Source organism: Peromyscus maniculatus, chromosome 17 (assembly GCF_049852395.1).
Source record: "Peromyscus maniculatus bairdii isolate BWxNUB_F1_BW_parent chromosome 17, HU_Pman_BW_mat_3.1, whole genome shotgun sequence".
Taxonomy (NCBI): Eukaryota; Metazoa; Chordata; class Mammalia; order Rodentia; family Cricetidae; genus Peromyscus; species Peromyscus maniculatus.
This window is the reverse complement of record NC_134868.1, coordinates 11311213-11325943: the sequence shown is the minus strand read 5'-3', so window position 1 is coordinate 11325943 and position 14731 is coordinate 11311213. Positions and strand designations below refer to the sequence as shown.

At 38.4% G+C, this 14731-nt stretch overlaps 1 protein-coding gene across 4 annotated transcripts in view; it reads left to right on the top strand.

Moving 5' to 3' along the window:
* Window positions 1–752: 752 nt before the first annotated feature.
* Spock3 (SPARC (osteonectin), cwcv and kazal like domains proteoglycan 3) overlaps window positions 753–14731 on the top strand; it is a 349999-nt gene continuing 336020 nt past the window's right edge. Inside the window, exons 1-2 of one of the 4 annotated variants that reach the window (XM_076553280.1) lie at window positions 753–956; window positions 1471–1668. In XM_076553280.1, the coding sequence (XP_076409395.1) occupies window positions 1471–1668 (198 nt within the window). In that variant the 5' untranslated portion in view covers window positions 753–956. Of the gene's footprint in view, window positions 957–1026; window positions 1197–1470; window positions 1669–14731 lie in introns of those variants that run through there. The other 3 variants (XM_042262642.2, XM_076553281.1, XM_076553279.1) reach the window with 3 other exon arrangements.

Sequence of the window (14731 nt, the reverse complement as noted above, 5' to 3'; positions counted from 1 at the left end):
CTCACCCTGTTGGAAGGGGAATGAGGGCGGGGGAAGGAAAGAGAGGGAGAAGGGATGAGAGGGGGATCTGTGGTTGGTATGTACAATGAATTTTAAAAAATCATTCAAATACAGATGTCTAACACTTTTGTAGTCTTCTAGCTTCCGGCAATCTCTTGATTTATAAACAGTCCTCACCTCACCTGTTTTTTGTAAGTACACTGAAGAGAATTTCTTTCTAGAACTATGGACAAGGCGTGAATCCTATTGTCCTCCCTTCTTGGGGAGCCACAAGTATTTTCTTCGGTGGAAGCTTAAAATCCTGTTTGGGGCTTCAAAGCTGCTTTCTCGTTTTGTAGAAGGGTGCCGTAGATGACTTATGTATTTACATGTTTTAAGTTTGTGGTTCAGGTATGGTAGCAGACAAGACAGTTATCGGAGAAATTCGTAGAAAGGAGAAATGGGTGTGTGCATTGAGCGTGGCATGTTGATGAAATCAAACATGGCCCGCCAAATCCTAAAAGAGGAAAGAAAATCCTAACGTTTCCTCAATAATTTGGCTCTGAAATAATCCAGAAGTTCAGAGCACAAGACATTTCCAGAAATTTAAAAGCTCGCCCAAGGCCTTATGATCTTACTTTAGCTAAGGCGGAGCTGAGTTCAGGTTCATGGCAAAGTCCCATGGATTCTCTCTGTGATGCTTCAAGTTTTCTTCTAATCTCTTTCCCTACATGTGCCTGGCCACCCTTGAAATTGCAGAACAGTAGCAGCCAAGAGAAAGAGAGAGAGATCCCATGCTCTGCATTCAATCCAAGAGCAGAAAGAATGAGCTGGCTGTGTTTGGAACATGAGTACCTCTTCTGGAGGCAAGAGGTTAGGAAGCAAAGGATTCCTAGGCGAGGAGCCTACAGCATCCTCTGGCTCCAGCCAGGCTTTGCATCCGGAACTCGCTGAAGCTGGGATTCAGGGAGAGGAAGGTGGGATAGGAGGAGGGGAAGACGGAGGTGGGGGAGGGAGGGGTGAAGCGAGGGGAGCTGGTGAGGAATCGGCGCGGGGAGGGTGGGATGGGGGGAGCGCTGGGCGCAGGGAGCTGAGTGGACGGCTGAGACGGGCGGGCGGGCGGGAGGCGCGTACAGCAGCTCCAGCGAGAAGCGAGTTGCCAGAGCCGGGCTGCTTTTCCATCCGGAGCTGCGAGCTCCGTGCCCGCTCCCAACAAGGTGATGGGCCGGCAAGCGTTTTATCTGGCCGCTGGGACTCTCGCTGCTTGGGGCTTCCTCCCTTAGACTCCCTTCTTCTTCTCCCTTGGGTCTGCGTGTGTGTGAGTGCCCTGGTTTTGGGGGGTGAAACCTCCTGTAAGGGGACACCCTCGTCCCTGCTCGTCTCCCCTTCTCTCCAACCCGTCCTCGCTGATGCATGCCTACCAGGGGCGCCCCCATCTTCGCACCCGGTATCTGACACCGCTCCCTACCCCTGGTTGTGTCTCCTTCCCAGATGCTCAAGGTGTCAGCCTTATTGTGTGTGTGTGCAGCGGCTTGGTGCAGCCAGACTCTAGCAGCCGCCGCGGCGGTGGCTGCGGCCGGGGGGCGGTCGGACGGCGGTAATTTTCTGGATGAAAAACAATGGCTCACCACAATCTCTCAGTATGACAAGGAAGTCGGACAGTGGAACAAATTCCGAGACGTAAGTGATGCGCACTCATTCCCAGCCACGCGCATTTAGCTTCAGGGCTGGCATTTGCCGTGGCTGCCAGAGGTGGGGAAGGGGCGCATTTTTTTTTTCTTTCTATGGAACGGCTGCGGAGGTGGGGTGAAAAAGCTTGACAGTGTCACTGGAGAACTTAGCAGTCCCCTCTCCCTAGCAGATAGCTTAAGTAGGGATTTGCTTGTTACATTTACATCTGAGTTAGGTCACACCAGGTTCTCTCTCTTCCTTTCCACCTCAGGACACCCCAATCTTTCGCCTCCCCCCAAAAGGGTTTGCAAAGTAGCTGCTTGGACCTTCTCAACTTTTGAATGGTGTTTCTGGCGCTAGTAAACACAACCGAGGTGCCTCCGCGTTGGCTGGCTATAAAGTAACCAGGATCGATCTCGTTACTAATGGTCCATTAAAGAATTTGAGGGAAGGAGGTACAAAGATGTAACATTTATAAATGCCTGCTCTCTGAGGGTGGGAGGTTGTTTGGCATCATCGGTCCGCAGAAGTTGATCTGCTGCTGCTGATTACGTAAAATTGTCCATCAGATTCTGTTTCTATGTTCACTTACCGTGGAACACTTTGGTGGTGCCCTCGGTGTTATAGGGTGGATTGTGAGCTGCAATGAAAGAGTTAAACTGTTAGAATCCCTTGGGAGTTTTCTAAAGAGCCCTTTCAAATCAACTAGCTTTAGAGAATCCCACACTGATTTGCCTGGAGCCAATGGACAGGACATACTAGTCACCCCCACCTGGTCTGAATGGAGCCCTATGTGCCCGGAGCCTTGAACTTGGTCGATGCCTCGAGGAGGTCATTCTGACTGCTGAGTCCCATCGCTAGCCCACCCTGTAAAACCCAGGGGTTTGAGAGTTGGCAGACTGACTCATATTCCTTGTCGAGCCTTTAATGACATTTGTGAAAATGTCCCTCTGAGTCAATCCTCACTGCTTTTCCAGTCTGTGAGTTAACTTCTCCTATTAGCTCAGATTCTCCCGACTAGGAAAACAAATGGAGGCTTGGACTAATTCTCATCCCGGATACATCATCCTCTTCTTCTACCACTTCCCCATAAAGTAATTGGCAAGGGAATTCTCACAGAGAGATTCTGAAGAAATGTAATTACAGTTTGAATGTAAATCTAGATGGTACTCAGCATGAATATACGGCAAGGAAAATGACTGCTCATTCTTATCACAGGACTTGGTTTTGCTTTATGAATGAAATGTGAACATGACTATTTTTGCTAAATGAATGCTCTTTACTCTTGCAAATGCAGAGCTCTTGGCTACCTGCCTTAAGCTAACACCAACATTAACTACAACCAAAAGTAAGCAAGCAGATATCTTATATCAGGAGAGAATTGCCAGTCATCATGCTCTCGCTTGAGAAAAGATATATTGAAAATTGTCAGTGTTTGAACAGGTCTTCCAATATTGACATATATTTATTGAATAACTGCTATCTTTTAAAATGAATGTTAGGCACTTCTAACATACTTTAAATCCTGAATGTCCCAGAGTTCTCTGGGTTTAGTTAATACTTTAATACTAAGAGAAAGCAGTTGACTTGAACAGTGTGGAGCATTTGAGTTGTGATGAGCTGAGTTGCTTATTATAAGAGTAAATATGCTAGGATTCAATGGAAATAGAGTGTGTCTACTACATCACTCACAGGGGTTTCTATGTGTGCTCTCACTGGAAAAACGTCTCAAAAATGTCAAGTAGAGGATATTCTGATATTTACTAAATATATGCAATCCACAAAATGTAACTGATTTATTTATTTACTATTTTAAAAACTCAAGTCTTGTTTTAAAGTTGTCATGGTAAGTAAACAATTTCATTTTATAAGGAACACTAAAAGCAGGCAGGCAGATAGAAAGAAGTGTGATTAAATTTCTCCTTTAAATACCTGTTGCTCCACGACAATGATGAAATGAAAGCTGACAGTGTGGCTTCAGTTCAGCACTCAGAGCACATCCTATGAGTTTGTGCAGACCACCCGAATGGCCATTGTCTCCATAGCTTTCTTCCACTGGGGTACATCATTCCTGTACATTTTTGTTAGTGTGGAACAGGCTGGTATTTAGACCCACTTTTGGATGGAAGCACATGATTACAAGGCATTGTTTGAAATGTGAATTTGCTGTGTTATGGACTCTGTCTCTCATTTTCTGCTTGAGCTTTCTATCTAAAAATGATCAAGTCCTTGCTCAGATTAGAGGAAGGAAAACAGACAAGGACATCTGAGTCTCTTCTCATAAAAACAATTGAACTTAAGCAAATTCTTTCTGTTCTTGCTTCATAAAAAGATAATTGACATAATTTAGAAAACATAATTCCTCAGTATAATTAATTCTCCAGGATAATTAATAGTGGAATTAACACTCTCATTCTTTCTTGTGAAGTTAATATTATTTTACAAGTAAGCCCTTGAAAGTTCAAAAACGCCTTCCTTTGAATTATATTTTCAAACTTTATTGTATATATAATTATAATTGAATACCTATAAACTAAGATTTCTATTTTTTACATTTTAATTTAATATATATGCAAACATTTCTTGTAGTAAATCTTTGAAGATTTACTAGTAACAATTTACTCAGTAAAAATCAAGGTAAATAATGAAACCAAAGAAAAGCTGAACATGAGTATTAGTAAAGGAGGAACTTCAAATATGTTTGACTGCTTTTTGTTCTGTTATATTTCTGGTCTTTCCTCCTATAAAAATATAATTTTATGACATAGGAAACTTTTAATCCTTTAAGGAGTATTTGGTAAGTAGAACAAGATTCTAGCCGAGTTTTTAATTCTTATGTTTTAAGAAGAAAATTACAGTTTAAATTCACCTATGATCGAAGAAGTCAAGACATTTAAAAATTGCTAGCTAGAACCAGCATGGTATATTCAAAGTATACTTACATGAATTTAAAATGAGATAAGGGTTAGAGTATAGCGCATGTCTGAGTGAAGCCTGAGTTCAGTCTCTAACACACACACACACACACACACACACACACACACACACACACACACACGGCAGGAGAGGACAGATGGCCAGACACCCAGATAGTGGTGCCATAAACCCCATCCAAGGACTGAGGAATCTGAAGGCAGACATCCACGGCTGGGCCCCTGGTGGAGCACTGGGAGTCTAATTAGTGAGTAAGAAGAGGGTTTATATGAGCGAGAATTGTTGAAGCCAAGGTTGGATAAAGCACCGGGACAAATAACCAAATGAATGGAAGCACAGGATCTATGAACCAAAGGCTGAGGGGCCCCCAACTGGATCAGGCCACCTGAACGGGTGAGACAGTCATTTGGCTTGATCTGTTTGGGAGGCAGCTGTGCATTGGTGCCAGGTCCTGGGCTCTTTGCATGAGTTGGCTGTTTGAATCCTGGGACTTATGCAGGGACACTTGGCTCGGTCTGGGAGGGGGGAATGGACCTGCCTGGACTGAGTCTACCAGGTCAACCCCGGTCCTCGGGGGAGACCTTGATCTGGAGGAGGTGGGAATGGGGGGTGGGCTGGGGGGAGGGGTGGGCGAGAGGGGGAGAACAGGGGATTCTGTGGCTATTATGTTGAACTGAATGGTGTTGTAAAATAATAATAATAATAATAATAATAATAAAACCAAAAAAAAAATAAAATAAAAATGTAATAAAAACCCAAACTTCCCTCTCAACAATGGGATATGTTTTCTATATATACTGGTTGCTTGCATGCTTTTTGGTTTTTATCAAGCTCTGCTGGGTTGTGATCTTAGTTACACAAGCTTCATAAGTGGAAGAATTTGGGGAGTATTATTACTTTGTTCAAAAGCTGGGGCATAAAGTAATATCATGTCTCATCTTTACATATACATTGAGATGATTAAGAGGAAACTGAGTCATTAACTCAAATGGCTCATAATTACATATTTTAAACTTTTATGATCCATAAATTCAATTAAAATATTTTTTCTCACCTATTAAGTGAGTAAAGAATGTGCAAACCATTGAAGAACTCAGTAACATGTGATATAATACCATCATCAACCCTATATATTATTAATTTCACTGAAGTAAATGTGCTAATTAAGAGTGACAATAAAGACAAAATATGAGAGACTTTCAAGTGCTGGTCATTGGAAGAAGTCCAATAAAAGCAGAGGAAAGGGAGTTCATATGGCCATGAAAATTTCAGTCCACCATATAAGAAACTCATGATTATATCTTTCAAATAAACACAAACAATCGGGATTAGATTTATGTTTCAGAAATTATCTAGACCTAATTTTAACTGCTTCAAGAAATGATTACCATTAATGTAAAATCCACAGTCAAGTTTTGGTCTATAATTCTCCTTAAGTAATTTCAATGTTCAACGGCCATAGTAAAATCGATTCAAATTTAAGAATTTAGCCCACAACTAAAGGATATGCACAAAACTCTGAAAATGTAACACATTTTTTGTTCTATGTGGCACATAGGATTTAGCTCAAAGGGCTCATGTGTCTCTGAGACTTACTGGCGATAATTTTACTTTGTAAAAATAAAACAGCTGACTAAGGTATTTGAAGAGTAACCTTCCTTATCCTCTATATTCCTTTCAACTTACTTTTTCATCTGAGCTGAGCTTCTTGAATGTATGGATCAGTGGAGATTTGGTGGTTCATAATGATTTATCTTTCCTGGGATACGGAAGAGCAAAGGCTCCTAAGACGCAGTGTTCTGGTCATTGTAATATTGTTGCTTGTTAGAGAGTCAATAAAACAACTGGTTTGTATGTGTACTCTCAGTCCTCTATCACTGTCTTAGAGTTTCTATAGCTGTGAAGAGACACCATGACCACAACAATTCCTTTTTTTTCCCCACAACAATTCTTGTAAAGGAAAACATTTAATTGGGGCTGGCTTACAGATCAGAAGTTTAGTCCATTATATTCATGGCAGGTGGCATTCAGGCAGACATAATGCTGGAGAAGGAGCTGAGAGTTCTACATCTTTATTCACAGGCAGCAGAAACTGTCCGTGTCTATACTAGGCATTACTCGGTATAGCTTGAGCATAGGAAACCTCGAACCCCACCCCACAGTGGCACACTTCCTCCAACAAGGGCACACCTACTCCACCAAACCATACCTCCTAAAAGTGCCACTCCTTCTGGGGGACATTTTCTTTCAAACCACTACAATCATTTAAACATACTGTATTCTTATTTATGAAAAAGTTATAAAAAGGCTTTTTCAGTTGTCTATGGCCTTAAGGTTAGTGATGCAAGATACTCTGATCTTGAGTATCAGGCATAATCTTAGCATAGAGGAGGGCTCCTCATTGGCGCTGCCTTGTGGTTAGTAGCTGAATTCTATTTTTCTTTGCTACAGTATATAACCCAAATAAAAGTAATGAGCATTAAGAAAAGTTGTTCATAATACTAATGAAATAACATAGTTAATGTTTAGTCTCTGTTCAAGAATATCGTCTCAATAATGATGCTTTAGTTACTTTTCTTTTGTTGGGATAGACATTGTATCCAAGGCAACTTATAAAAAAATATTTATCTTTGTGCTCATGGTTCCAGAGGATTTAAGCCCATGACCATTGTAGTGGGAGGCATGGTACTGGAGCAGTAGCTGAGAACTTAACATCTTGATCTACAAGGAGGAAGCATACTGGGACAGTATGGGCTTTTGAAACCTCAAAGCCCAAACACCTCCTTCAATATGGCTTCATCTCCTGATGCTTTGAAAAGAGTTCCAACAATTAGAGAACAAGAATTTAAATATATGATCCTATGGGAGCCATTTTCATTCAAAGCACCACAATATATGTCCAATACCCACACAAATGTTGATATTCAATGTTTCTTGCTATGAAACATTGTAACTGTAATGATAATTATGTGTTGTGTCTATGAGCATACATATCTGTGTGAATGATGTGTGTGTGTGTGTGTGTGTGTGTGTGTGTGTGTGTGTGTGTGTGTGTGTGACTGTGTTCATGTGTGTGTATTTATGAATCCACATTCCAGATACTGAACCCAGGTCCCCCCACATGTTAAGTGTATACTGTGATACTGAGTTATACTTCTTGTACTACATTTCTTATATTTTTATTACAGCCAAAGACATAGTTTTCCAAAGAGAAGTCTGTTAATTTCTTTCATTTTCATCAGAGCTTCTTTGGCTGTATTTTACTTGAATGGTATGGTACTCTGTAGTTCTTAGGAGTCTTTATACTGTTAGGTACACATTTTCAGGTCTTAGTAGGTGGAGGGCTAAAGAATGAAGTCATATTAATATGGGACTGGCATTCATACGGTATGAATCCCAAATAGACTTAATCTACAAAAAAATCAATATACTTCTTAAAAGAAGCAATAGAGCACCATGTCTACTATGGGGCCAATGATTCACCAGAGAAGTAAGGACACACACTTTACAGCATTATGACTACAGTCATCTGAGTCCTAATTTGGCCATGGTTCTGTTAACCCTTCACATTTCCACATCACTATGGATCCACCAATATGGACTTAGGGGTGATGTTTCCCAGGTCAAGTATCACAGAATAAAGGAAATAGGCCAGAAAATGTCTCTTGACTTGTTGGTTTTGTGGTCCTGGCATCATGTGAGCCTCTTGATTAAGAGGTCTGCTTTGCTGGTGACCATTTAGTCAATCTCTCTTATGAACTCATCCTAATAAAACTCATTGTGAAGCAAAAAAAATGCTTTACTCTTTTATAACTTCTAGTGAATTCTTTCAAAATTAACTATATAGATATTATTTCTCTGTATATATTTCATATATTTCTGTATTTCATATATGTATGTATATATCATATATGTAGGTTTCTATTGTAATATATATTGTTATATATGAAAACATATATAAAACAAAACACTTTATATGTGCATATATCTTTGACTATGTACAGAAAACATAATATGAAAATCAAGACCATCATATGGAGTATAGATCTAGGCATATACCATATGAATTATATACATTGTATATGACACTGTCAATAGAAAACCTATAATAATTCCGAGATAATTTCAATGTATGTTAATTTTCTTTGTTACTCCTGGTTATGTTGAGATGATCTCATTTGCTGTTATCTGTGTGGTTACATACACTATATTCTTCTTACAGGAAGTAGGCTGCTTTGGCACCAGCTCCTCAAACTTATGAGTTACGTATTCAAAAGGAGCATCAAACTCTGCTAGAAAGTTTTCTATGTTGGGCTTTGGTAGTAAGATGATGGGTTGAATGCTTTTAGAGCTCATGAATCTGACTTAGAGTGACATTTTACATTCTTATTCAATTTTCATTTTGGTATTTCATGATCTGGGTCACAATTTTATTTTATTTTATGTGCTTACTTTTAAAGAAAGATCTCTTTTGTACATACCATCCAACTTCTCAAGCTCGTGGAGTCTTTAGATGTCTTTTCTCATTTGTGAAAATCTTTTCATCTTTTCTGCTCTCAACAATTCCTATTTTGCAGATTTGTGTAGGTTGTTGCACTATGAAGTTCTTAGTGCTCAAGGTTGGAGTTCCTACCCCAGGCTGCAGTTCACCTAGCATTACTACAATAACTCTATAAATTACTACAGATTACATTGAAGAATATGATATTACATTCAGCGTGTATTGTATTTAACTGTACATTGCCAAGTGGAAAGCCTTTAAGTGTTCTCTTTTATCAACCAGTTCCATTTCTGACTACCCAAGGATTGTCCATTCAGTCCAGAGGTCTCAGAGTTACTTTCTGAAGCAGTGACCTTCATAAATGGGAGATTTTTGTCTAGCAAAGATAAACGAGAGTTTTAAGATAGGAAATTCATTCGTGTGTTGACCTGAGAGTATTCACACATGACTTCTGCTTGTACAGCATTAACCTCAATGTATTTACATGGCAACATTTAGCTACCACAGTGACTAGGAAGTTTAATTTCCACTGGAACAAGACTAACTAACATTTAAGAAAATGGTTGCAATATCTGGTAGTGGATGGAAAGTCTTGGTGACTACTGCATTGGTCCATTCTCTAATAATTATCATTGTAGACCCCTCTTGAAAGCATTCTCAATATTCACGCTTGCACCTACTGATACTGCAAGTGTTGTCATGGCCTGTAAGCTGTCTGTGTTGCTTTCAGTACTTCCATCATAGTTCTGTACCATTTCTCTATCCTTTTGGCCATGAAGAACAGGATTGGGAGCACTGCTTACAAAAGAGCTGAGGTGCCTGGTACCCAAGACTATTCAGGAATCTGGCAACCGTTAATGTTAGTTCTAAGAGGAACTGCTGATGGTCAGAATCAATGAAGAGTATACTGTAGGATATTACAAGGAGGCTGGTGACAAGGCTTATTTTCCTGTAGTGACATCACTTAGCTTGTTTTCTGGGAAGTCTTTTTCAGCTACAACGGTTTGGTAGCATGTCTGAATTATCTTCTGTGAGGCATCAATAATTATTGATAGTTAGTGGGTGTGGGTGGGGTAGAGTTTGTAGTTTACTTGCTATACCCTTTACTTAAAAAACAGGATACTCTGTTATATCCAAGATAGTGTTTTGTTTAGTGGAGAAACAAAGAAATATCATTAATAACGAGGGCCTCTTACCAGAATAACATTAGCAACCATGTTACTGTCCAATTCAAGTAGCTCTTACTCTTGGAAGCCATGGGCTCTCTTTTGGGGACTGGTATCCCGGGTCAGCTAAGAGAGAAGCAGCAGCATCCCAGACTTACCAGACCCTGTAGTGGGGCCATTACACTCTGTCTTTTGTTACCTGACACCAGAGATGGCTGACAGCTAGAGGAAGTTAAGCTGAGATCCTTCCTTCAGACATGGAACTATGATCTTTTGTTATTTCAATAAAATGACCTAACTAGTACTAATAATCTTTAGGATTTGCCTGAGGTGTAATGACAATTATAGAAAATTCAAAGTTCTGTTTTCATAACTGCTTCATTAGAAAATATACTGTTGATTGTTTTAATTGTACTATTTCAATATGGAAAAGAAAATTTAAATACCTTGCTATTGCAGCAGCAGCCCATATTGAATTTTTCCTTAGCTTTTAGCATTTGGTAGCTTGGTTTGTTGACTTTAATAGTTACATAATACTTTATATTATGTAGATGAATTTTATATATATAATATCTGGAATTTTATAAGTAAAATCCAATGGCAAATGAAGTATATATGACCTGCCTAATTGTCTGCCCCATGCTCTCAGTTCTTACATGAACATAGAATTAATATTACTCTGGTGTGACTATTTAATTGCTATAGGATCTTATTAATAAAATACCTCATCTCTATTTTCTGAACAGATGAAGTAAAATAAACTGTATCACAATTTTTCCAGATTACTTTTATTGGTTTTTCTGAATTTATGTATTTATTGGCTATATACTCTATGCAAATTCAATAATTATGTTAATAGAAAGCATATCCACTATATTATGCAATGAATATACATGGGTATAATTATAAATATATGATAAATAAATCACTTTAAATACATTATGAAGGAAATTTTACCAATGGAAAAGACATGGTAGCAAAGCTGTAGGCTCAGAATTCATAGATCAAAGGCAGGCTAATTTATGTGTTTGGAGGTGAAGAGGTTTCTGTGACTTCAACAGGTCTAGGGTAAAAAGTGAGATCAGCTTCAGAAAAATATTTTAATAAAATTGATGGCTGTCACTGTAATCAAATGACTTCAAATAAATTAAATGCATATACTGTCTGCATTTTACATGTAAATAGAGTACACAGAGTTCTGTTTACCTTGCTCAAGTAAGATAACGATGATAACAGAAGTGTACTTATTCAAAATATCAGAAGAGGTAATTACTCAAAGTAGAAGAAAATAGAGCCAGATCCTCTCTTGGCTAGAGATTTATAGTATTCTAATCACAGACGGGTTGCTTGTGGTTTGCGCTTTATTTTCCTACTTCCAACAATAAGATGAAAGAGTAGAGTACATCAGAAGGTATTTTGGAAACCCTAGAAAAATTGCTTTAGGTTGAAGTAAAAAAATAATTTCTCAGTTATTTCATGTCTCTACTGTTGACCATTTCTGGATAAACCAATTGCATTTGTATACGTGTGCACAATTATTTTCCCATTGAATAGGTCAAGAAATGAGATGCAAAGAGTCACAATCAGTTAGCTTCAGTGAAATTCATCTCTAATATTGATAATTCTCAGTTTTAGAAATAGTAAAATCCTGATAAAAAACTATCACAACTCAAAAATATGGTAAGTCAAAATGTGTGTGCACACATATTTTACCATAAGTCAGAACCTAACTGATTTTTGTTCACTGGAGAGAATTCATTGCTTTTCCTTGAAATCCCATGGCTGATTGAGAACCATGGCTCTTGCTGCTGCCCAGGGCAAGATGAAGTATCATGCAGAGTGTGTTGTGAGTACCTGCAAAGATCAAAGTTCTAATCACACCATATATGATGTTTCACAGCATTCTAAATCTACAAAAATATCACATCACTTAAAGTTTAGGCTTGTACAGGCAATTGGGACCCAAGGTTCTTGTCCTCAAGCACAGGAATGATAATGTTTCCTTTCCTAAAATTTATATCTCACCTGTCTATTACAGGCTGGGAGTTTTGGGACATACAATATCATTCAGTATAGTCTTTCATACACAATATGTTTCAATGATAATTGTGGTTAAAAGTACAAAATTTATGATGTTAACTGTTGTAGATAAATTTTATGTGGTGCATTTTCATTCTGGCACACATGATTTCAAGCTCTCTATCTCTTTGAAACATCAAATTCTATACCCTGGAAGGACTTTCCATTTTACCAGCCTCCAAACTCTGGCAACCACCATCCTGCTTTCTGTTTCTAATAATTTTTCTGCATATTTCATATAAATGGAATCATGCCAGAAGTGTTTTTCTGTATCTGGTTCATTCCACTTTGCATGATCTCCTTAAGGTTTAAACGTGGTGTGGTATGCTGCAGAGTTTCTTTATTTTGTGTGTTTGTTCAAGTTCATGTTTGTGTGTGTACAATTTCACACTCATGTTTGCACTTGTTCTTTGGGAAGTCATGATCACTTACATGTATGTGGAAGCCAAAAGCTCACAATGGGTTTTCTCCTCAGATTCCTTCCAGCTTAGATTTTGACGCAGCATTTCTAACAAAGCAAGAGTAGCTGGCCAGTAAGACCCTCCTGTCCTCCATGCTGGGATTACATCTTCATGCCCTCACATCCAGCCTTGAACAGACGTACTGGGGATTGAAATCAGATATTCATACTTGCATGGCAGACACTTTACTGACTGAGATTTCTACCTACCCATCTCTGATCTATTTCTCTTCTGAGAGTTAATATTCTATTTTACGTACACACTATTTTTGTCCATTCACACACATTTATGTGCATTTAGCTGTGTCTAAGGCATAAGAGCTATTATTGCCATCATTACTAATATGAAAAAAATGTCAAGATTCTGCTCTTAGTTATGTATGCATGTCTCCACAAGAGAAATTCTGTATTAAGTGGTGCTTGAATTTTCCATTTTTTTAAAATTGCATTTACTCATGTGACTGTATGTGCCAGAAAGCCATGGATCACATGTATGAGTGGAGGACTGTGGTTAAGGATAGCATTTGAGAATCAGACCTTTACTTACAGCACAAGTTTCCAGGGATGGAACTTGGGTTTAGTGGCAGGTGCCTTTTCACACTGAGCTGCATTTTGAATTTTTGTAAGGAAGTACCATACTGTTTATCATAGTGGCTGCATGGTTTTGCCTTTCCACCAGTAATGCCATGGATATCAATTGCTTTACATCCATACTAAAACAGATCTGCTGATGCATTTGGAGTGATCCCTTTCTGGGGCGTTAATTTCTACTTTTCTAAAGATTCCTGTGTTTGAGAACCTTTGCTATACTTGCTGGAATTGTCTGTCATCCCTAGAAATGAGTCTATTTAAGTACTCTACCCATGATTCAGCTAGGCAATTTGAAGTTTGTTTAGTATAAACTTAAACAAAAACAGTTAAAACAAAGATACATTAAATGAATCTTCTTTTACAAATAAGGAACCTTTTTAATCAACCTCTTCAGGACCTATGATATTTGAGCTGATCTTCAAAACTCAAATGAGTTTCTTATTTATTAATAGTTTATAATTTTAAATCAGTCACAACAGGTAACTAATGGTTTTGTTTTGTTGAATGTTCCCAGCGAATATTTTCTCACCAGTTTGATTGAGATGCTGAAAACAATTTGAAATTTTCTACAGATTATAATGACTTTTAGACAAAGGGACAGTGATAACATTGTGAGTTGATCAATTTGTCTTGCAGTGGGAAAAGACATCTCCTTGTTTATCATTCATTTATCTTATAAAAGCCTTTAACTGTACATCACATACTCTTCAAAGCTCAGTGTTTAATCTCATAGGGTCACTGTATTTGAGAATGGCATACCACTGACATTTTATTAGTGATTTTCTACAATGATAGTGCAGTTCAGAATATTTGATATGGTAAGGATATCTGTAAAATTAAAACAGAATGCACCCAGCATGTATTCTTGTGGTGAATGTTGTCTTTACAATTCCCGGAAACTATTAGGGCAGTTATAACTGTACCCACCTTACAAATATTATACTTGTGTCCTTTTTCTATTGTTGTTTTTGCCAAAATATTTTTATTTTACCCCCGGAACATTTTAAATTCAGAAACAAATGAAAAAGACACATGATTTATTTGCTTCATTTAAATGCTAGCAATCTGCACATTATTACCACGTACAATCATCACACATATGTTGTAATTTAAGTATATTCCATATTGAATGGGGAAGTTAGGATAAAATCAACAGACTCTGCCCATAGTGGATCATTTAGTTTTCTGTTTTCCACATTTAACAGCATGTTAGTGGGGGAATGACATTAGCCATTGAAGAAATGAAATACAGAGGTGCAATGGCCTGGTTGGTAAAGTGCTTGCCTCTCAAGTATGAGCATCTATCTGCCTTAGATCCTCAGAACATGCAAGAACATGTCAGCACAGCAA